The sequence below is a fragment of the Eupeodes corollae genome, chromosome 2, assembly GCF_945859685.1.
Source record: "Eupeodes corollae chromosome 2, idEupCoro1.1, whole genome shotgun sequence".
NCBI lineage: Eukaryota > Metazoa > Arthropoda > Insecta > Diptera > Syrphidae > Eupeodes > Eupeodes corollae.
This window is the reverse complement of record NC_079148.1, coordinates 133,914,738-133,938,959: the sequence shown is the minus strand read 5'-3', so window position 1 is coordinate 133,938,959 and position 24,222 is coordinate 133,914,738. Positions and strand designations below refer to the sequence as shown.

Sequence of the window (24,222 nt, the reverse complement as noted above, 5' to 3'; positions counted from 1 at the left end):
GACTCGGACCACTAACTCGTTGTAGCCAAGGTAGCACTTCGGATTTCCAGACCCAAGGCAAAACAGGGAGGTGCTGGGAGAAGGTACAACGTCGAACGGCTACAATCGCAAGAGATCGCCAAATCCTTTTCCGACCGAGTTAAAAGTAACTTCTCTCGAAGTTCTCTGCCGCCAACACAATGTATCGAAAACCAGTGGCAACAGTGCCAAGATGCAATCAGAGAAGCCGCCTCTGATGTTCTGGGTTTCAAACAGCCACCAACAAGGAACCCCTGGTTTGATGAGGAATACCGGTAGGCAAATGCAGCCAAACAACAGGCACGCAAAGCTGCGCTGCATAAAAGGACGAAAGCTGCTCATGAGCTCTATGAGCAGAAGAGGCGAGAGGAACGCCGACTTCTCAGAAGGAAAAAGAGAGGGCATGAGAAGCGTGCGGTCGAAGATGTTGAGAGGTATAAAAGCAGGAATGAAGTTCGAAAGTTTTACGAACAGGTGAAACGAAATTTACAGGTACCTAGAACCGAAGGCTGCAAAGACGAAAGTGGAAACATCATAGTGGAACCGCAGTCAATGCTGAGGATATGGAAGGACCACTTCTGCAGACTGTATAACGGCGACGAAGAACTGAATTCCGTTGCCAGGCAGGATGATCCATTCAATATAGGTTAGGAGCATGCACCAACTTGTCTGTAAGATATGGTCGGAAGAAAGCATGCCCGATAAACGGAACCTCAGTATTGTTTCCCTGATCCTGAAAAAAAGGAGACCCTTTAAACTGCACCAACTATAGAGGAATCAGTCTACTTAACATCGCCTAGAAAATCTTCTCTGCCGTAATATGTGAACGTCTAAAGCCCATCGTCAACATAATGATAGGTCCTTATCAGTGTGGTTTTAGACCAGAAAAGCCAACAGTTGATGAAATATTCACATTACGATAGATCCTGGAAAAAACCCAAGAACAGCAAATCGACACCCACCATCTTTTCATCGATTTCAAGGCCGTATATGACAGCATCTACAGGGACGAGCTGTATAGAGCTATGTCTAGTTTTGGCATCCCTGCCAAACTCGTCCGTTTGTGCAGGATGACCATGGAGAATTCACGCTGCTCCATAAAGGTTGGAAACAACTTAACAGAACCTTTCGATGTCAAAAAAGGTTTTAGACAAGGTGATGCGCTGTCATGCGATTTTTTTAACATCGTGCTTGAAAGAATAGTGCAGAGCTCACACGTCAACACTAGAGGCACTATCTATCAAAAATCTGTCCAATTATTAGACAGACGACGTCATAGTCAAAACGTCATAAACGACAGACGTAACTTTGAGGTAGTCAAGGACTTCGTCTACCTAGGCTCCGCTGTAAACGCAGAAAACAACACCAGCGCTGAGATCAAACGCAGAATAAATCTTGCTAACCGCTGTTTCTTTGGACTAAAAAAGCAATTGAGTGGTAAAGTCCTCTCTCGAGGGACCAAAGTGTTGCTATATAAGACCCTTATCATCCCCGTCCTGCTATACGGTGCAGAAGCATGGACCATGACAAAAGCGGATGAAAGCACCTTGGGTCGCTTCGAGAGAAAAGTTCTTCGTGTGATCTACGGTCCCGTATGCATCGAAGGGGAGTGGAGGAGAAGATGGAACGACTAACTGTACGAGCTGTACAGCGACGTTGACTTAGCCAGAAGAGTAAAAGTCAAACGACTAAGATGGCTGGGCCACGTAGAGCGCATGGAAACCAATGCTCCGGCCCAGAAAGTCTTCGAATCCACACCCACAGGACAGCGCAGTAGAGGAAGTGTAAGGTGACCTCACCCAACTTGGAGCGCGAAACTGGAGACATCTAGCTAGGGACCGAGCAAGATGGAGAATCTTGTTGGGTGAGGCCCTAGTTCACACAGGACTGTAGCACCACCTTAAGTAAGTAAGTAAGTAGGAAGCTGAACTTTATTACTCCATTAATTATTTATTTGCTGCACAATTCCATTTAATTTTTTGTGTAAAGGGGTTCCTTTCAAATTGGAAGAGAAATAAGTAATATTTCTCTACAATACAAAATACTAATCGTGATGAATTTGTAGCGTGCCTGAGGAGTTTTTTGTAGACAATAATGTTTTTGATAGTTTTTGTACAATGAGCTGAAGGTAGAGGTTAGTGAAGTAAAGTTCCAAGTTCGAAGATTATGGCAGTTGAAAAACTAACTAGTTGCCTTGGTCAAAATGTACGTTCAGAAAATGCAAGTTCACTGCAAATGAAGTCCCTAATGTTGTCTGCCCAATTTGTATACATATTTGTTACATTTGCGGTATTTTGAACTATTTCTGGAATACTCGTAAAACATTGTGATTCAAATTGGTAGTTTTGGATTTGGATTTGATTTTTATTGTATCTAAAAATATTACATTATATCTTTGTGCAGACAAAGGCTAACAGTGCGAGATTTCAATTATAACTTTAACAAACCTGTATCAGTATGCAAATTAAAAATAAATAATGAGAAATGTTTACATATATAATAATTAATAAATAAATAAATATATAAATAAATAAATAAATAAATAAACAAGAAAATAAATAAATAAATGAATAAATAAATACTTACATAACTAAATAAATAAATAAATAATTATATCAATAATAAATAACACATAAACACAAAAATAATAAATAATATAATAAATAAGTGAGTAAATAAATAAGTGTATAAATGTTTAAAATTAATCAAATAAAATAAATACAAAATTGATAAGTATATTAAAAAATAAGTAAGTAAGTTCACAAATAAATACAAAATTAATAAATAAATAACAAATAAATACATTAATTAACAAAAATAAATAAATTAATAAATTAACAACAGTAAAGAAAATATAAATAGATAACAAAAATCAGTCTTTTGAATATTATAACTATGAAGCTAAATTTGAAATTAAAGCATTGTCAGATATTTCGCAAGAAACTTTATATCGTTCTTTTAATTTTATAATTCTATTAGTAATATATTCAACATTAGCTAACATGTGTAATTCGTTGGTTGAAAAATACCAAGGAAGGTTTAACATCATTTTTAACAACTTGTTTTGAGAAGTTTGCAACCTTCGGATATGGCTTTTTGCACAGCTACCCCAAGCAGGTGATCCGTATAGAATAATTGCTTGAAAAATAACTTTGAATATAAATAGTTTATTTTCATGACTTAACTTTGATTTACGATTAATAAAAGGATAGAGAATTTTAATGGTTACGTTTACTTTTTTTATGATTTCTTGGACATGAATTCCAAAATTTAGTTTACTGTCCAAGTGGACACCAAGGTATTTAACATTTGATTTCCAGTTTGCTTCTACGCCGTTGATAAAGAGGGAGTTACTTGGCAAAAAACAGGCTTTTCTTTTTCGAGTAAAAAAGATAGTCTGAGTTTTCAAAGCATTTATCTTAATCTTCCAATCATTAAAATAATGTTGAAGTGCATTCAAAGCAGATTGCAAATTGGTTTCAATAACGGAACCAAGTGAATCAGAAGAAAATACACAGGTGTCATCTGCAAATATAGCTTTATTGCAATTTTGCAAAACAGGGAAATCAGCAGTAAAAACTGTATAGAGTATTGGGCCAAAAACAGATCCTTGAGGCACGCCTGCAGTACATTCAAAGATTTCCGAAAGATTTTTGTTGACAGAAACAACTAAACTTCTTGATGACAGAAAGGACTTCACAATTTTTATTATACACATGGGAAAGTTGAACATTACAAGCTTGTGTAAGAGCCCGTCATGCCAAACAGAATCAAATGCTTTCTCAACGTCAAGCAAGACCATACCGGTACTTTTACCACTGATAAAGTTGGTTTTAATGGTTCTGGTTATTCGATCAACTTGGTGGACTGTACTATGGTACGGTCGAAATCCAAATTGTTCAGGAGGCAGAATATTATTATTGTTAATGTGTGTCATTAGTTTGTTTTTAATTATTTTTTCAAAACACTTACTTACAGAACTTAGTAAACTTATGGGACGATAACTTACAGGATTGCTTGCGTTTTTTCCAGGTTTCAAAATTGGAATAATTTTAGCGTTTTTCCAATCTATTGGAAAGTAGCTTATCTTAATACAGGAATTGAACAAATTTAAAAGAAATTTTATATCTGACCTTGGAAGATTTTTTAAAAAAAGATTTTTTATGTTGTCAAAGCCAGCTGACTTTCGCGTTTTCAATCCAAGGATTACATCAATAACTTCCGTAATTGTAATAAACTCCTCCTGGTCATTTAAGATACTGGAGTTGATGGAATGCAATGATTGCAGAACTAAAGATTCTACATTGCTATTTGTTGTGGAGTTATTGGTTAGAGTATTGCAGTCGGTAAATATTTTGCCTAATGCGTTTGCCTTTTCAGAACCAGACAATGCTACTTGCCCATTATCTAGTTTTAATGCAGGTATATTCAAGTTAGGCTTCTTAATAAACTTGACAATATTCCAGAAAGGTTTGCCACCTTTCTCTAGCCCTCTTAATTTTTGGTTCCATTCCTTGTTTCTGAATCTCGAAATACCTTCTTTGATCAAATTTGTAAGAACTTTTGTTTCAGTTAAGTAACAATAATTGGTAGTTTTGTATTGATTGTAAACTTTTGTAACTTTTAAGTTGGATTACCAATTATTGGTACTTAACTGAAACAAAAGTTATTGTATTGATTGTAAACTTTTGTAACTTTTAAGTTGGATTTTTAGCGCCCTTCGATTTCGATGATGGTTAAATTTTGCAACCTGGCGGAGATGTTCGGATAAATACTTATCAGGATCAGGACATTCCCTATTTTCCTACACTTCTTAAGATGTTTAATAGGTTAAAAATTGGTTCAACTTTTTAAATTTAAACTGAGTTGGTTTTCGATAAGAGATTTCTTTTTGCAAATGTAGCTTCCTATTTGAGCAGCTGTAACATATAAAGATATTCAATAAATTCCGTCTTAAATTTGTGACAAATTGTGAAAGTTACGTATGTACATAATATAATAAATATAAAATTAGATATAGATAAAATAATATGTCGAACATACTACTAATATCAGCGTATTACTCAAACAAAATACTTATACACATATTTCTGAGCTCAAATAAGGTACAATACTCGTATATTGTTTACAATTAATTACAAAACTATTAAAACGTTTGTTTTCCCTCATGAAAGCCAGCAGCATCTCAAGTGTACTTGAGATGATGACGTTACATCTTATCAACTTTCTTATTCAAAAGGCATAGTAGAAAATAAATTAACCTCTAGTAGTTAACTCAGGGAATCATAAACTAAAATCGCTTTGTCACTCTCATCGGACAAGGTTAATAAACAAATTACCTTGAGTATTAAAGTAATTTCAGCAAATATCAGTGGCGTATCGTACAATTTTTCGATGAGTGCAAGACTTAAATAGTTTTTTTCTTAATTTATTGAAATATATTTGATATCCTAGGAAATTTAAAAACCTTCAATTTTTGGAAACTATAATAGTTTAATGTTTTTATTTGCATATTTTTAAAATCGAGAACAAACTCTATTTTTATAGCTTTCAAAGAACTGTATTCAAAAATTTCAACCTGACTCTTTTGCTGTACGCCACTGCCAATGAATTGCAATAAACCATACATATATAAGTACTTAAATTTTTGTAGTTCTGCCCATTTCTATTTTGAAATTTATTAACATAATAAACTGTCTCTACATATTATGTATTATTTTAATATTTAATCTTATCAAACAAAAATTAAATTAGTTTTTTTTTTATTTTCTTGGAACTGTTCGAGTTCGTGTTCAGTAATCTCCATACAAACGCCAGTAATTTGACAACCAAGTAGAACACGAGAATCACAACCAATAAAATGAAAAGTAAACAATCCAAGGAATTAGCTTGGAAGATATTAAGCTTATGGGCAGGTGATCGGAGATGATATGGATTCGGGTTACGTAACATATACTCGACCCACCACACAGCAGTGTCCAAGGGCCTCATAGGTCTATCTTGGTATTGCTTTGACTTTACTTTAGCATTTTCTCGCATTTTAGGATCTTGAATAACCGTTTTAATAGCTTCAACTATATCCTTGCTGGTCATGGTAGAAAAGTCAAGTTTCACTGCAATACCCGCTTCCAAAGACTGTTTTAAGTTCTATAAAAGACAGAAAGATTTATGAGTTCTAGATGTATTTTGACATAATATAAAGAACTTACCCTGTGTTGATCAACGAATAGTGGAACACCAACCATCGGAACACCACGCCACATTGCTTCTTGTGAACTAAGACCTCCACAGTGAGTGACAAACGCCTTCAGATTGGGATGAGCTTTAGAATGATTTAATTGAATAAACGATGAGATCAACTAAATTGGTCTAAAGTGCGTTGATCTTACCAAGAATATCTCTTTGTGGATAGAATGACCTGACTATAACATTTTTGGGTATTTTCTCCTTCAAATATTTCACATCAAACTTCCACATGAAATTATACTGACTCAGTTCAGCCATGGCGTTCAAAATTGTTCGAACTTGTTCTTCGGTAAAATCTTGACTCTTCATATTGGTTCCAAACGAGAAAAATACAGCTCCATTAGTAGACTTGTTCATGTACTCGTCCAAATCCTTTGGCAATGGCTTAGGATCCAATATCTGCATGCCACCGACTTCAATGACATTCGGAGGCAGAGGTTCTACATAGTTTGTGGCTGGGTGGGAGTTGACCAGAGCTATGGCAGTGCGTCTACCAATATCATCTAAGTACGGCATGTCCTTAGGAAAATATTTCCGGATAACGGTGTCAATTTTAGGGTTGAGTATCAGTCGTCGATAGCTGAAACATATTTAAGATTTCCATAAGTTTCCGAAAAACAAAATGATAAAACCAGCATCATACTAACCCAATGTCATAAGCAATGAGAAGAGTATTTTCAAGCCGTTCCCAGAAGGTCATTTCAGTCTTGAACGTTGTTCCATGGAAAGGTACATAAGCAGGGAAATAATGATTGGACATATAATCCAAAGTGATTGGTGGGTTATGGAATGGAGAAACACCAACTGCAGGTGGATACTTGAACTTGTGTAAAAATCCAAGTAAAATTGGACCCATTGTGTAGTCGTGTATAACCAAATCAAACTTAAAATCATCCGGATAATTCAAGAGTGTATGAAATCCCTTCGAAGCACAAACAACATCAACCAACGTAACGACAGCATCATTAAACATCTTGATTCCTTTGAATGGTCCAATATCAATGAATTCATTTATGTCCAATTTAACATCACCTTCATCATAGATTGAGTACCCTTTCTCCAAGTGAATATAATGAACATTTGGTGGGACTTTCTCATTCGGTTTTGGAATATCGACTGAAAGAACTGTCACATTGTGACCCAGTTCACCAAGTCGATGCATTAAAACACTATTCCTGTTTTCAAAAAAAAATAACAAATTTAAATAAGTTTCAGAAATTATTTTTTTTAATAATTTACCATCCATGATGACTTGGTGATATAATCGGCATAAGTCCCAAAATATTAGCCCCATTGATTCTAACAGAGAAATCACACAATGCCCAAAGCAATATAATAAAGAGCGGCCTGCAGTTCATGTTTCTAAACTATATTTCTAGAGCTAAATACGAGCAACCAACTTATCCCAATGCACTAACTAAACTCACTAGCTATTCCCTCATTCATAAGATCACTTATATATGAAATGATAAGATTAGAATTTATTTATTAGCATGAAATAAGAATAATAAAAAAAACTATTTCCATACCCATAAGCATGGGCGTGTGCGAGAAAAGCTAAAAAAAGAGGTTCTGATTAAAGTTAAAATTTAAGATTATAGATTGTTGATTTTCGAATATAGCCCCCGAAATAATTAGTACAATTTAATTTACTTGTCCTATCCATAAGACTGTTAATCTATAAAATTGTTGAGATAAATTGTTTCCGGAGCAAAAAAGCCCGGATACTGTAGCCAAAAACAAAAACGATCGATCGTTTGATAAATTGACAGTTACTCTTACTATAGATGTCTCTGTTAAGCGTATGGAGACATGTAGAGAGAACAATAGCCAAAACGACGCGGCTGTCAACAAATTGACAATCAGCTATCACCTTAGTTGGTTTGGCTTAAGTTTAATATTTAATTTGTTTCATTTTAAAGAGTTAAAGTGAAATTGGGTAATATGCAATTCATTTTAATAAATAAAAGTGTATACTTTTGTTATTGACGTGGAAAAACATTTATAAATCGAACAAACAAACTTAAGTTAAACTGACATATTGCAAATAAAAACAATGGTCTTTTTTCATTTGAGTCCAATACGGCTGATTTGTGTATTATGAATATGGGCTGCGTTCAATCTCAGACAGATAGGGTATGCGGATACATTTTTGTTAGTGTTTTACGTGTGAAATAACAGCTGATCAAAAACAGGTGAAATGTCAAAAAAGGTATCCAAGAATTTCTGGGGTATGTATGCATCTGACGGAACAGCTGATTCAACACATGGTTGAATTTCAAGAAACTTGAAAATTGATTTCAGCTTTTTGTATTTGTTAGTAAAAAGAAAGATACAAAATGTTATGCTGTTTGCCGAATTTTGAAAGGTAATTATAATCTATTTTTTTAAACTTCAAAACTGACTTCTTTTGTTCTCGTTTTGTAGATGACCAATTTGCTAGGTCTTACCTCCAGTCAATTGTCCAGCATTCTGAAGTCGAAGAACCTCATCCTGTTCCAGAGGTACAAAATACAGGTATATACATGCATATCAATCTTGTGGAAATAAATAAATCTAACTTTTTTGTTTGTATGTATAAAAGCAGACAGAGGCGGACAGCTTGTGGAGATACAAGCAAATAAGGTCGCTGAAAGAATCTGGTCGTTTAAAAAAGAATCTAAGAATCCACCTATCGAAGATACCCTATCCAACACAAGACGGAACGCAGCCATTGACTGGGACAGCTGCTTTTCGTTGACTTATATGGCGTTTTAACTTCCCATAGGAAGTTATTGTAATGGGACCGATTTGTCAAATTGAAAATGTTGACATTTCTCGACGTTTCAAGGTCCCTAGAGTCGAAATAAAAGATTTTTAGAAAGATATCTGTGCGTGCGTGTGTACGTACGTTCGCGACGTTTTTTTCGTCGTCCATAGCTCAAGAACCAGAAGAGATATCAACTTCCAATAAATTTTGTTATACAGATAATAAGGCAGCAAGATGCAGAAAGGGCTCTCAAGAAAATACGTGGGTGGTTTTTTTTACCATAGCAGTTTAAAAAAAGGTACAAATTTTGGTTAACCTTAAATATCTTACGAACCAAAAACGCTAAAGACTTGAATTAAAGTTTATATAATATATTGTAACGTGATATCAAAGAAATATATTATTTGAAAAAAATCCATTCAACGGTTTTTTTATAAATAAAAAAAAAAACTGAAAAAAAAAATTTGACACCTACAAAATTTTACGACTAAAATATGGTTTCATCTCCAAAACAATTTTGTGCTACGAAGAATAATGCTTTTGACATCTGATAAAAGTTTTCTTACAAACAATTAAAAACCGAAAAAAAATTAAAAAAGAAATATTGTTTTCAACATTTTGAAAAATGTTGAGAAAAATCGAATTGACAGTTTTAAAAAAAAATAAAATCCTAAAAAAAATGTATAAAAGTTGGTAAAAATTGATTTTCGACTCAAATATCTTTTCAAAACTTTAAGATATTGGCTTTAGTTTATTTTTATCTTTCAAAAAATTTTGTTGTCAACATTCAGTTAAAGTTTGGAAAAAAAATCGAATTGAGAGTTTTTTTTACAAAAATTAAAAACCGAAAAAAATTAATAAAAGTTGGTAAAAAATGATTTTCGACTCAAATTTTTTTTAAAAACTTTGAGAGTAAAATTTTTAAAAAATTCGAATTGACAGTTTTTTTTACAAAAAATAAAACTCTAAGAAAAAACAATGCTAAAACTTGGTAAAAATTTACTTTCGGCTTAAATAGCTTTCCAAAAATAAAAAAAATATTGGCTTCAAACTTATTTTATTTCACAGAAAATATTGTTTTCAATATTCATTAATTTTTATATAAAAATCCAAATATGTTAAAAATTGATACGAGTACATATAGACAAACTTTTAAGCAAGACAAATCGACAGACGGGATGGGAAGTTATCAGTGTGGGTCGCATCCCAGCCTCGTTTTGTATTTTAAAATTGATAAAACTGAAAGAAGACTTGACAGAATGATAATAAAAAAAACACCAATAAAAGAAAGTTTTGTGAATATCAAAAGTTAAAAATAATTTCAACAAAAAAAACTAACTATAACTATTAAAATGGACGATTTTCAAGAAGAAATGGTAAGAAATCATCTAGAAATTGAGATTCTATAAAAAAAGTTCATTTAACAATTGCTTAAAAGAGAGATTAAAAAAAACAGCGTGGGAATTAATGGATTCGCGAAGTTCATACTTCGTTAATTTTACGATTTTTATCAATGAAGATTATTTCTGGTTACATGGCTTTATCAACAATCAAAATTACCGCATATTGAGCTAAGGCAATCTTCTACCAACTAACAAATCATAGCTACATCCATTAAAATTGAATGTTTGGTGCAGTTTATGTTTTATTTCTTTCAAAATGTTGAAAAAGCTGCCGATACGTTAAATGGCGACAGCGAATGCCATTGAGTATAAAAATTGATAACATTTGGTTTCAATAAAGACGAAGCACCTTATGCGGAAAATTAATTGACAACTTTGTTTGTTAACTGCTCCACCACGTCGATCTTACTTAACAGATCCTGGTTACTTTTTATTGGGCTATTCTCAGTCATAGGTCTATGCTGACAGAAATCAACTCTAGAATATCGAAACAGTGAGATGCGACCCACACTGATAAGCACCAATTGGTGCCCTTAAGTAAGTAAGTAAGTAACTTTATTGAGTCATTAATAAATCAGTACATTTTTTTTCTTATAAACTAGATTTAACAATTCGGTCGACTTAAAGATATGTCAGACTTAATGGACTTTGTTATAGTAAATGTTTTCAACATTTAGATAATTAAATTCATTGATTAAATTAAACTACATTATTATTCAAGTGTGCACTTGCTCCCGGCGCACAATCTCAGCTTTGCCTTTTCAGCTTTTTAACTTATATCTAAGACTTAAAACTAAAACTTAAACCTAAATAAAAACTAAAAGGAATATTCTTATCTATTTACAAATAAAATATATAATTCATATACTTAGTTCACACAAGCTTCAAATACTCTTAAAGAAAATATAAGCTTTTATACTATCCAAAGAGTAATCAAAACTTGTACGTTGGAAACAAAGGTTTATGTGATTGTATATTTTTAATCAGTATCATCCCCTAAAATTAAGTGGAGATGCTTTGTCATAAAAGGGTACGGAGAGGGTTCTACTCGTATCTGGTCTTAATTGATTTATAGTTTGTTCGTTTAGGAGATTAAATGGTGATAAGTAATAATTATCATTTAAACTTGTATGTGTTTGAGGATCAGTTAAAGACCTAACTAGTGGATTGTGATGAGAGCTTAGTCGTTCTATTTTTTTCAGGAGTGTATCTATTTGATAGACCATCAGGGGTTTTATTTTTGTTGTTTCATATATGACTTTATTAGAATAGTATTTCTTGTTAGGTTTTCTAAATTTTCCACAACAAAATCGCAAGAGTTTTCTCTCGAAAGTTTCCATTTCCTTGGCTACAGAAGGTGAAATAGTGAACCAAATAGGAAAACCGTACAACAGTATTGGTCTTATTAATGTTTTATATATAAGTGTTTTTGTGGTACTCAACACTTGCTTGGAGTTAAGTAGTGGTTTTAACATAACTGAGACCATTTTGGCTCTATTTAAAACTGTTCTTGCATGTTTATTGAATAAAAACCTATTATGAAAATGTAAACCTAAATACTTTGTTTCAGCTCGTAGAGCTATTGGTTTTTCGTTTATTTTCAAAGAGAGTGCTTTACTTTCTTTGACAGCAAGATAATGTCCTTTTCCACTGGAGTTCCTAAAGCACGTTACCCCGCATTTATCTGTATTGATTTTAAGTTTCCATTTTTTGAAATAGTTTTCTACATGTGGAAGTTTCTGTTTTATTTTCTACAACGCAATACTGGGCCGTGAGTCGCTTGCCAATATAGTAGTATCATCAGCATAGTGGATTGAACCTGGTTCCTCTGTAATAGGATCTGATAGAGGGAAATCGTGAAGATAAATATTAAATAAGGAAGGGCCAAGGATAGATCCTTGTGGAACCCCCGATAGTATAAGGAAAGGTACTGATTTTTCAGCTTCGATTGCAATCGACGTAGTTCGAGATGTAAGAAAACTGTAAATAATTTTTATTAGCCAGTCTGGAAATCTTAAATTTAAAAGCTTAAATATGAGGCCATCATGCCATATTGAGTCGAAAGCCTTTTCAAGATCAATATCTAAGATAACTGTACATTTTTTGTTCCTTAAGTTTTCAATTACCTTATTTTGAATTATTAGTAGTGCATGCTCAGTAGAGCATCCTTTTCTAAAACCAAATTGGTTATTTGGAATAATATTTGCTTCTTCGGTGAAGTTATTTACATGATCTGCCAAAATTTTTTCAAACAGCTTTCCAATATTTGAAAGTAAGGAAATAGGCCGAAATTTTGAAATATCTCTGGCAGCTTTGGTTTTTGCTATCGGTACTATTAATGCTTCCTTCCAAGCACGAGGAAAGTAACCATTGTTAATACAATGATTAAATATTATGGATAAAACCGTATCTAAAGAAAGAGGGCATTTTCTTAAAATGAAATTAGATATCTGATCATTACCAGCTGATTTTTTATTGTTCAAAGCTATTCTAAATGCTCTTACTTTTTCAGGTGTTGTAAATACATACAAATTAGGACATGTTGCTCTGTTTGAAAGAGAAAAATTTGTTAAATTTCGACCTAATTGAGCTGTTTTGAATTCATTTATTGCAACAGATACTTCATTTTCAAAATTTTGATTCATTAGGTGTTCGTCGCCAGTGAAAACTGAAGAGTAAAATTCTTTAAATGCATCTAATTTGGATCTAATGTCACTCAGATTTTGTCCATGGTATGTTAGTATATCCTTTGATATGTCAGTACCAAAATATTTTCGGCCTGTTATCTTATCAATTTCTTTAAAGGCGAAAGGAGAAGGTTTAATTTTCTCGAGCCTTGACTGAAATGCATTGTTTACATCAATATTGACATTATCCCTAATAATTTTACTTAAGCACTGAATCTTAGAATGAAGTTGAAGATATTCGGGATTTACTCTGTTTAAATGCCGATTATATATTTTTTTAAGTTCTTTAAGCCAGACACTTCGCATATCAATAAGTTGTTTTGTTCTATCGGATATAGAATGAAATTTTTGGTCTTGAGGACACACTACAACTGAGTGTAATTCAACATTTGATGTTATTATCATATTTAATTGGTTTATATACGAATCTATTTCGATGTTAGATATATTTCTTTCAGCAGGTATGTTCAAAGACAATATATTACAATGGAGACTTAGTCTGAAGGCATCCCAGTTTGTGTTTTTAAAACTCCTGTAGGTGTTTGGAGGTGTTAAAACCGGAAGGAAGTTTTTAAGCATTATTTCAATGACTATTCCGTAGTGATCTGAAACAACTGGAAAAGTTTTACATGTTGGGGTGCTTGAGGAACCTAAGACATTGTTAGAAACGCATATTGTTGATGTTTTAATGAAAAAGTCTAGATACGAGGACGTTCTTGGATATGTTGGACCATCAGAAGGAATTATATCCAGATTCAAGCAGGGACCGTTATAAAACCAATTGTGGAACAGATTTCCATTATTATTACAAACTCTGTCACCCCAGGCAGTGTGACGGGCATTAAAGTCACCTCCAATTAAAGCTGCATCAAAACTACCAATTAAACAATAAAGCCTATCAAGCTCGCGGGATAAACTATTACCAGCATTTGATGGTATATATATACTACCAACAATTAAGCGTTGTATTGAACCATTAGAATTCTGGGACGAAATAGATGCCAGACATATTGAAAACTTATTACTTTGGAAAGGAACTGAACAGAACTTGTAATTTTTGTTTAAAAGTATTGCCGTTCCTCTACCCGAATCATTACGTATTATATTAAAACCGTCAAAAGTCGGTTTGTGTTTTGAAGATAAACAAGTTTCCGATAAGAAACACATTTGCGGTTTTTTATTTTTTAAGATATCTAACAGAGCTACTCTTTTTGCATTTGAAATTATAGAATTCAAATTTATCGACATTATTTTTAAATTGAAATTTTCCAACATTATGTTACAATAGAAGCTACAAAGTTAAGGTAAGAAAACATTTTTTCCTCCTTACTTTGTAATTGTTGGTATGTTGGCCAAAACTGTCTTATTTTGACCAAAAGATCCTTAAATGAGATGTTGAACAGGTTTTTAGCTTCATTCAAAAATTCGTTCAGATCACCTTTTTCCTGCCTATTATTAAGTACTTGCTTCTGAGAATTCGTATTTCGCATAGAGCTTTTTGCCTTTTCGGCGAAAGAAATATTGGTGTTTGTGAATTTAGAAATTGAATCTTCCACAATAGCTCTGTTTGAATTTGCCTTTTGTCTAGCATTATGGATGGATGTTAGTTTTTTTTCCCTATATTTTAGGTATGCAGGGCATCCCTGATAACTAGCTGCATGTCCAACCTCACCGCAATTAACACACTTAGCTGGAGGTAATTCCTCATTTTTTGCTCTACGCTCTTTAGATGCTTTAATGCATTCAGCAGAATCGTGGGATTCACCGCAAACCAAACATCTCATATAATAAGCACAACATTCCCAAGAGTGTCCAAACCGCTGACATCTAAAGCAGCGAATCACTGCCGTACGATTGATTTTCTTTTCTCAAAAAACCCTTTGACGAAGTAAAAAATTCACACATGTTAAATCCTTAATTGATTCCCCAACTTCAAGCTGCACGAGAAACATATTTAATTTTAAATTTAATTCTTTGGAACGTGATGTAACAAATGGTGTTATTTTACTAATTTTAATGTTTGGAACCATTTGTTCTAAAGATTTTTTAATTTCATCTACGGGAGTGTCTCCATCAAGACCCTTGAGCATTATAGAAACCTTCTTCGTATCTTTTGGAGAGAAGGAAAATGCACCGATACCTGTATCACGCAATCGATCTATAATTAATTTGTGAACAGTTGAATTATTCACATAAACCTTTGTCTTCCTATACCCCATATTAACAAATTTATGTATTAAATTAGAAATGTTACATTCGGCTGCAGCAAGTTTAATAAGATCAGTAAGAAGAGCACAATTGGCGCCAAAAATAAATATAGGCGGACAGAAATTTGAATTGTTTACATTTTTTATAAAAGAGTTATGATCAAGATCGGTTGATTGAAGAGCAGCTTCGCGATGAGTTGAAGACGTATCATTGTAAATGAGTTGAGTGTTTTTATCTCTGGTTTTTTTGTCAGAAATCGTGGGAGGAATGTAATTCTCTGGTGATTCAGCCAAAGGAGCAAATCTGTTGCTCGATAACGACAGGTTTGGTTGCTGCAAGTGAGAGCTAGATGGTGACTCACAGCTATTGGTATAGTGTTTTACTCTTTTTTCAGAGATTGATTGAAAGCTGTTGGCAGAGCGTTTCAGTTTATTTATGACAGTCGACCATTGAGGATAATGCTCCACAGTGCCAACCTCCATAGATTCATCATTTAAATTATTAGTATTTGCTAACATAACTCCGGTTTCGGATTGATGTTCACGGTTATTAGTTTTTATTGGTGAACCATTTTCACCTCTCTTTGATTTGATAGAGTTCATACTAGAAATGAGTTGCTTACCAGCTTCTTGTGAGTCAAGAGAGTTTATATTAGCTCTTTGATTTAAGAGAGCTACATTTGAAGTGTCAATTAGTTTACGTGTTTCACTTAGTGCAATACGCAAATCACTATTTATGGGCCCCAGCATAAATGCTGGGGATTGTTTTTCTGAATTTTCACTTATTTTTTTAGTTCAAAAGTCACTTTCGTTATATAAATAAAAACGAATTCTGCAAAATTTCTTTTGCGGCTTTTGCCGTCAAAATTGGTACAAAGTTCAAATGCAAGACTTTAGATCACTGAGCACACGTCTGTTCGCATGAAGTAATCGTACACGACTCAAATTGGTGCCCTTAAAATGCTCAAATGATAATTTTTGTAATGATACAAAATGTCGTTTAAAAAACATCAAAAAGTATGCAATCAAAAATTAAAATTTGAGCTGATTTCTTTCGAGGCTTTTAACCAATCCAGTAGGAATCTTAACCCATACATACATACATTATGTGCATATACAAATTACGTGTCACGATGTTTGTCCACGACGGACTTCCTTAACTGTTTAACCATGCAGTTTGATCCAACTTGAAAGATAGGAAAGCTTACATCTCAATTAATGATCGCAATATTATTTTATTGCACTGTTGTTCATCAGTCATCAGACTATTTTAGCAGCTAAAAATGTTGATGTTGACTAAATTAACTTCCAGATACCAGGCGATCTAGTGACTTTTTAATCAAACGATACTGTTGTTAATAAAAATGATAGCGTACATTTTCCAACTGAATTTAAAAATTCTTTAGATATACCTGGAATGCCATTACATAATCTTCGATTAAAAATCCTATTCTTTTTCTGCGTAATTTAAATCCACCTCAATTATGCAACGGTACACGATTTGCCTTCAAAAAGATCACAGGAAATATTCTTAAAGCAACCATTTTAACTGGAAAATTTTAAGGAAAAGTGGTTCTATTGTCACGTATTCCTATGATATCCTCAGATTCTAAAATACCCTTCAGAAGATTACAGTTTTCAATTTGATTAGCTTTTGCTATGTCTATAAATAAGTCTCAAGTCCAAACAATGTCAATTTGTGGTTTAGATTTGGAAAAAAACTGTTTTTCTCATGGGCAATTATACGTACATATGTTGCATGTTCACGTGTAGAAAAACCGTCGAACATATTTGTGTGTTATAGAAATAGTGCTAAATTAAATAGATATTGAAAGTATGTTTTTAAAATTTAAAACAATAAATCTTATTTTTTTAACATTTTATTTAATAAAAACTTTGTAATATACGCATTTGTTACAAACTTGAATACAAATACAAATAATAATAAATTTAAAATTTAATTATTTTGTATTGTATTTTGCTAAACATCAACTGATTTTTTTTTTGTATTTAATATTTCTATTGGTTAATAATAATTTCATTGTAATAAGTGGTAACGGTACTAGAAAATCAGTCATGATGGTCGCCATTTTTTTTTCCAAATAACGTCCAGGTATGTAAGAAAGCATGGTGGGGCCCATGATGTTCTCCTGCCATTTCCTTTAAATAGCTTACAACAATGTTATATGCAAAAAACGTTATCCACAGCAAAGCGTGGCCGGGTCAGCTAGTTATTGTTTATTTTTATTTTTTTGTAAAAAAAAAAACAACTTTTAAATTATTTTTTTCTAAGAATTTAAATAAAATTTTTATTTACAAAAGGTTTTTAATTTGTTTAATGAATACTTTTGTGGTATGTGGTTATTTAGTCCTTAGAAATTTACGTTTCACATTTGAATTTCATAACAAAATGATTACAATATTTTTTAAAAGTCTAAGAATAAAATTACATATATACTTTTGTAAATAAATTATAACTTTATTAATAGGTAATACATTAATAAGGACTTCGGCCGTTAAAGGTTATATGTAATTAGGTTTTGAGTTTAACTTAAATATAGTTATACCTAATATAAATATAATAGTAAATTAGAGTTTAAAGTTTAATTGCAGTTAATATCGGCTTTAATGTTTTGTTCAGTAGGGACTGTTAAATGGTTTAACAGAGTGCTAGTTGTATTGACTCTTTTGGACATAAATTTGACATGCTTGTAATCGATGGTAAGGTGATAAATGTTGAGGGGAATATTTTTGTTACAAAGGGACAGAGTGGTTGTTGTTCTTTTGATGCAGTGGCAGTGGCTATTAGAAATGTTGCAGTGGCCGAGTCTGAGTCTAATATATATCTTAGCATATTTTGGGATATATTTGTCGCGTATATTCACAGGCTTTGTGCAAAAGGTTTTGTTTGCATCTCTTTATTAAAAATGTAGAACTGTAAAAGCGGTCATTCAGTGCAGCTTTTGCCGTTTTGTCGATCGATTATTTCAGTTTTGTTATTTAGGTTTTTTAGTGCGGTGATTGTAGACTGGATATCGGAGAAGATTGCAGTTTGTTTTTATTGTTTGTAAACATTGTAGCTTTGAGGATTGCAAACGCTTCCAAGTAAAGATGGATGTGGAATTTGCTAGGAGGCCTTTGATTTTTATGTTTCCGGTTTCGTCAACAACGGCAAAAGAAACCGTGTTCATTTTTGGAACCATCAGAGTAGAAGAAGTTCCATTCTGTTCTTTTAAGATTTGCCACAATTTCCATAAACATTTTCCAGTACGTCACATTACTTGTTGTTATTTTAGGGAATCTTTGAAGGTCTTTGTTAATAGAGTCAATTTTTAATTTCCATGGGGGAAATATTGAAGACTTAGCTGTGTTGTTTTGTTAAAAGGTTAATGGTATTGAGTAGTGATGATGAATGTTTTTGTTGTCTAGTTCTCCGTAGAATTTTCGGGATCAGTGATTGGATAGGTGATTTTTTAAAATGTGGAACGCTTCACGATTTTTCCTTTCATCTTTGCGCAGGGGCCATGCTAATCTTCTCTGCATCGTTCCAATTTTAGTATATGTTCCGCCGAAGCAAGAACTGTTAATAAAATATTGTTTAAAAGCTGTTCGGAAAATAATTATTTAAATCGGTTCATTAATTCCTGAGAAAATTTGAAAACAAAAAAGAGGCTGGGATGCGACCCACACTGATAACTTCCCATCCCGTCTGTCGATTTGTCTTGCTTAAAAGTTTGTCTATATGTACTCGTATCAATTTTTACCAAATTTGCGTACTATTTTTGTAGATTTTATTTTTTATGGATTTGGATTTTTATATAAAAATTACTGAATATCGAAAACAATATTTTCCGTGAAATAAAATAAGTTTGAAGCCAATATTTTTATGTTTTGAAAAGCTATTTGAGTCGAAAGTAAATTTTTACGAAGTTTTAGTATTGTTTATTTTTATAGTTTTATTTTTTGTTAAAAAAAAACTGTCAATTCGATATTTTTCAAACTTTAACTGAATGTTGACAACAAAATTTTTTGAGAGATAAAAGTAAATTAAAGCCAATATTTCAAAGTTTTGAAAAGATATTTGAGTCGAAAATCAATTTTTGACAACTTTTATACATTTTTTTTTAGGTTTTTATTTTTTGTGAAAAAACAGTCAATTCGATTTTTTTCAAACTTTAACAGAATGTTGACGACAAGATTTTTTGAAAGATTAAAGTAAATTAAAGCTAATATCTCAAAGTTTTGAAAAGATATTCGAGTCGAAAATACATTTTTACCAACTTTTATAAATTTTTTTTGAAGGTTTTTATTTTTTGTAAAAAAATTGTCAATTCGATTGTTCTCAACATTTTTCAAAATGTTGAAAGCAATATTTCTTATAAGATAAAATAAGCTTAAAAGCCTAAATTTCAAGTTTTTGAAAAGATATTTGAATCGATATTCAATTTTTACGAACTTTGAGTAATGTTTTTTTTTAGTTTTTTATTTTTTATAAAAAAACTGCCAATTAGATTTTTCTCAAAATTTTATCAGATGTCAAAAACATTATTCTCCGTTGCACAAAATTGTTTAAGAGATGAAGTCATATTTCAGTTGTAAAATTTTGGAGGTGACAAATTTTTTTTCCAGTTTTATTGATTTATAAAAAAAACCGTTATATTGATTTTTTCAAAAAATATACCTGTTTGGTATCAAGTTACAATATATTATATAAAATTTAATTCAAGTCTCTAGCGTTTTTGGTTCGTAAGATATTTAGGGTTAACCAACATTTTCACCTTTTTTTCAAACAGCTATGGTAAAAAAACCACCCACGCAATTTTTTTGAGAGCCCTTTCTGCATCTTTCTTTCTTATTATCTGTATAACAAAATTTATTTGAAGTCGATATCTCTTCTAGTTCTTGAGCTATGGACGACGAAAAAAACGTCGCGAACGTACGGACGTACGGACGTACAAACGTACGTACACACGCACGCACAGACATCTTTCTAAAAATCTTTTATTTCGACTCTAGGGACCTTGAAACGTCGAGAAATGTCAAAATTTTCAATTTGACAAATCGGACCCATTACAATAACTTCCTATGGGAAGTTAATAACAATTATGTAAAGAACTATTTTGCAAAATGGAATATATTTTTAATATGAAAAGAAGTCTTACAAAAAATTAGAGACATTTTCATAAAAATCCATAGCACTTTTTTTGGGAAATATTGAATTTTTGATTTTGAGCATAAAATGTTTCTAAGTTTGAACTCAATCGACCCAATGGTTTAGGCTATTATTAAAGTTTCAGTTTCAGTTTATTTGTTTATAAAGCTTACACAGTAAGATAACAGATATCTTATAGATTTGTGAGAGCCTATGACTTAACTTAACAATTCGAAATACAAAGCAAATAATATAAAATTAAATTAAAATACAATTAAAGAAAAAAAACAAACAAAATTTATCGATAAAATATTATTTTACTTGAAATCAAAGAAATAATAGAATTAGAAAAAAAAGGTGCACACTGTTCTTAAAGTTTTGAATATTATTGAAGAGGGAGGGCATAAATTAGTTTGGTATACTTTTCTATATTCTCGATAGAAATTGAGCTCAAGGGAAAAGCAATAAGTATATAGAAGATTATTTCTGAGAAATAATCCTACAAAGCAACCACTGTTGGATGATTATTTGCGTTATCGAAAAAATCTGCAGAAACTGTCCCTTAAAATGTCAATGTCATCTTTAATTTTTGATCAATTTATATTCTGACATACAAATCCCGCACAATTGGAACTCACATCCATTTTTATTTCTGACATTTTCTGCATATCGTTAATCTTATTTTACCTTTATTTTATGGAAAGGAAACATAATTACAAAATTGAATGTATACATATGACAATATGAGCGTTTACTTAATATAGTGGCTGCGTTCAATCTCAGACAGATAGGGTATTCGGATAACTTTTTGTTAGTGTTTTGCGAGTAAAATAACAGCTGAAATGTTGTTGTAATGTTGAACAATTTGCCATTTAATATACTCTCTGAGCAATGAACTTGGAGAAATTCGCTGAATGCAAAATGAGCAGAACTCTTAGCTAAATTGAACCTGTCTCCAGTTCATAAGAAACTTTCTTGCTTACTCAAGATCCAAACAAAAAACTACAGTTTTTTCTCCAAGTTAAAAGTTCTTTTATTTTGCTGCACTTGGTGCAAGAGATCCTAATAATTTGAAATTGTTAATAAACAATTTATTAATGATATCAATACTATTTTGGTTTCTGTCTTATTGGCTATTCTAGTTGATAGTGCCCCTTGAATGGTTTTTAAAGTAGCGTTGGATAACTAAACGGATATATCATGCATTAAGCTAAAACTGTATCTACTATGAACAAACCAACTCAAAATCTTACAAACCAACTCAAAATCTTACCGCAAAGCAACTACTGCTCAAGTGAGATCGAACTTCTTCCAAATTATTTCTAGGTCACTTCATAATAGTCCTCATTTCTGTTAAACGTAAATTGTTTAAAACCGGAGATTTCGCAAGTAAGTTATTAATGGTATAGAATTCCAATTAAGCTAAGAGGAAATTTAACATATATAGATTACAGATTAAGGTTATTTCTTATTTATCAGATTGTAACACACCTATTAATTCATTATAGTCCGACGAATCATTTGAATAATCCATTAAAAGTTTTATCTTACAACAATTTTGACCTCGAAGCTTAAATGTTTCTCTGCCTTTTGTTAACAGCTGAAAGTTGCTTTAATTTTTTGACAGCTCGTTCAACAAGGTATCCTAAAATCCACCTATCCAAGATACCCTATCCCACACGAGATTAAACGCAGCCAATGAGAGAAGTGATTGGTTAATGTCAAAAATTGCGGTTTGAAAAGTGACAGATGCCCAAATATTGGGCGATTAAAAAATAACCATCTTATTGTTAAGTCCTTTAGAATTGACATTTCTAGGTTTCTTACCTGTTCAAACTCTGTCAGTAATAAAACTTCACAGGGGTCAATGCAGTTGTGAATGAGGACAGAAATTGAAGGGACTCATAACTTTATAGGGGAATGAATCTAATTATGAAAACTACATTTCATTTAGGTTTGAGTAATTTGTCAATAATGCTGTCAAATTGCACTTTTTCGAGTATTTCCGAAATAAATAAGCTAATAAAATTCTATAAATTTGTTCTAAGAAGTAATTAAATATTCTTATTGGTTTAGTTATTAGCAACAGATCTTTAAAATTTAACTAAATAAAAATGATTGGAACGATAATTGAGCTAAACAATTATTGAATCTTATCAATAGAACTTAATTTTTTAAGATTAATGATATTTAAGTAAATCTACTCGTAATTTCATATTATAATAGATTTAGGTTTCGTCATTTCGACTAAGATCCGGTAATATTATTCCAATCTAAAGAGCTGACGAAAATATATACACTTATGGTTAAATTTGCTCTACTTACAAGTGGGATTAATGATGTTTCTGATAAAAAAAATATTATGCTTAAAGAGCAATTTCTTTTTGTAGTAATTAATAAAAGTATTGATAAATATTATGATAGATAAGAAATAGCAAACGTTTAAGTACTTTATTGCTGATAAAAAAAAGAATTGTCTGAATCTCGTCTATGCTAAAATAATACGTTTGCTGATAACAATTGTGTTCATTTAAATTCTGTAAACTAAAACGACTAATATCTTAAAAATGTTAAACTAAGCAATTAAGTGCTCAGGATTTTTGTTTATAATAAATCAATTTTTTTCAAAAATTGTTTTTGAAATTTTGTTCTTAGCGATGCCTTGTATTAATTGTTAAAAAAATGTAAATTAAGTAACATCCACAAAAACTGACTGTTTCTTGTGCTTTTTGGGTCGGTGGAATGATTGGTCTGCTGGTAGCAATCAATGGTAACCGCTGTAGAAACACGATTCCTGACTTTTCTTTTCCATTTCAAAGCTGTATCTATACCTTAAAACAAAAGAGTATTTTCTATGTGGCCGTGTCTATGTAGATTTCTACTATCCTCCTTTGTTTTAATTGAAATACTGCTTGAAGAATGCCACAACTCTCCTGTTACAATCAATGCAATTTCTTATCACTATTTTTCCGCTCAAATATGCCTTATCATTCAAACGTTTACCATCGTGAGAAGAATTTCTATGAAAGACTAGAAAATTTTGACTTTTATAGCCGAATCAGTAAAAGCTCCCAGACAAATTACATTTTATTACTTAGTTATCAAAATTAATTTTAGTTTTATGATTTATCTGCCCGTAACTTGAATTTATTCTATTTATAAGAGATATATTTCGAAACAGATATGACGTATCTTGGTGAATAATAATCAGCACACGCCGCTTTATCAATGGTTAATTCACATCTAGGTAGCGGGTACGCTAAGCCGTTACCATCAAATGTTATCGAAGATGGGAGAATGCAAATTCTAGACGCTGAACCACTTTAGAGGAGTTTATAAGAAAAAGAAGAATTTACGTTGTCAATTATTTCTTGCACCAATTTGAAGTTATGTGTTTGTATTTTTAAAAATGTTATTTATAAGTTTTGGCTATTTTTCATATTTTTTAATTCCCATAGAAAGTTATTGCAATCGGTCCGATTTGTCGAATAAAAAGTGTTTACATTTCTCGACGTTTAAATGTCTCTAGCGTCGAAATTAAAGATTTTGAGGGAGGTCTGCAAAAAGATGCGTAAAGGACTCTTAAAAAATTGGACGGGTGGTTTTTTTACCATAGCAAGTTAAAATAAGTTGACAATTTTGGTTAACCCTAAATGTCTCACAAACTAATAACGCTAGAGATTTGAACTAAATTTTGTATTATATTTTGTAACGTGACACCAAACTAGTATATTTTTGGGAAAAAACAATTAACGTTTTT

At 31.9% G+C, this 24,222-nt stretch overlaps 1 protein-coding gene and 1 non-coding gene across 2 annotated transcripts; both read right to left on the bottom strand.

Annotated features, from left to right (window-relative positions):
• Positions 1–5,657: 5,657 nt before the first annotated feature.
• Positions 5,658–7,681, bottom strand: LOC129944723 (UDP-glycosyltransferase UGT5-like). The gene is made up of 5 exons (XM_056054361.1): positions 7,504–7,681; positions 6,912–7,439; positions 6,408–6,844; positions 6,228–6,340; positions 5,658–6,165 (listed from the first exon to the last, which is right to left on the bottom strand). The coding sequence occupies exons 1-5, from the start codon at positions 7,620–7,622 to the stop codon at positions 5,764–5,766; spliced, it is 1,599 nt and encodes a 532-aa protein (XP_055910336.1). The 5' UTR covers positions 7,623–7,681; the 3' UTR covers positions 5,658–5,763.
• Positions 7,682–18,784: 11,103 nt separating this feature from the next.
• LOC129948655 (U6 spliceosomal RNA) lies at positions 18,785–18,891 on the bottom strand. The gene has a single exon (XR_008781942.1). It is a non-coding gene; the product is annotated as a U6 spliceosomal RNA (small nuclear RNA).
• Positions 18,892–24,222: the final 5,331 nt, after the last annotated feature.

Coding starts and splice junctions, on each gene's coding strand:
- LOC129944723 (XM_056054361.1), bottom strand. CDS start 7,622: ATGAACTGCAGGCCGCTCTTTATTATATTGCTTTGGGCATTGTGTGAT. Junction 7,440..7,503: donor TCACCAAGTCATCATGGATG/GTAAATTATTAA, acceptor TTTTGAAAACAG/GAATAGTGTTTTAATGCATC. Junction 6,341..6,407: donor TCCACAAAGAGATATTCTTG/GTAAGATCAACG, acceptor ATCATTCTAAAG/CTCATCCCAATCTGAAGGCG.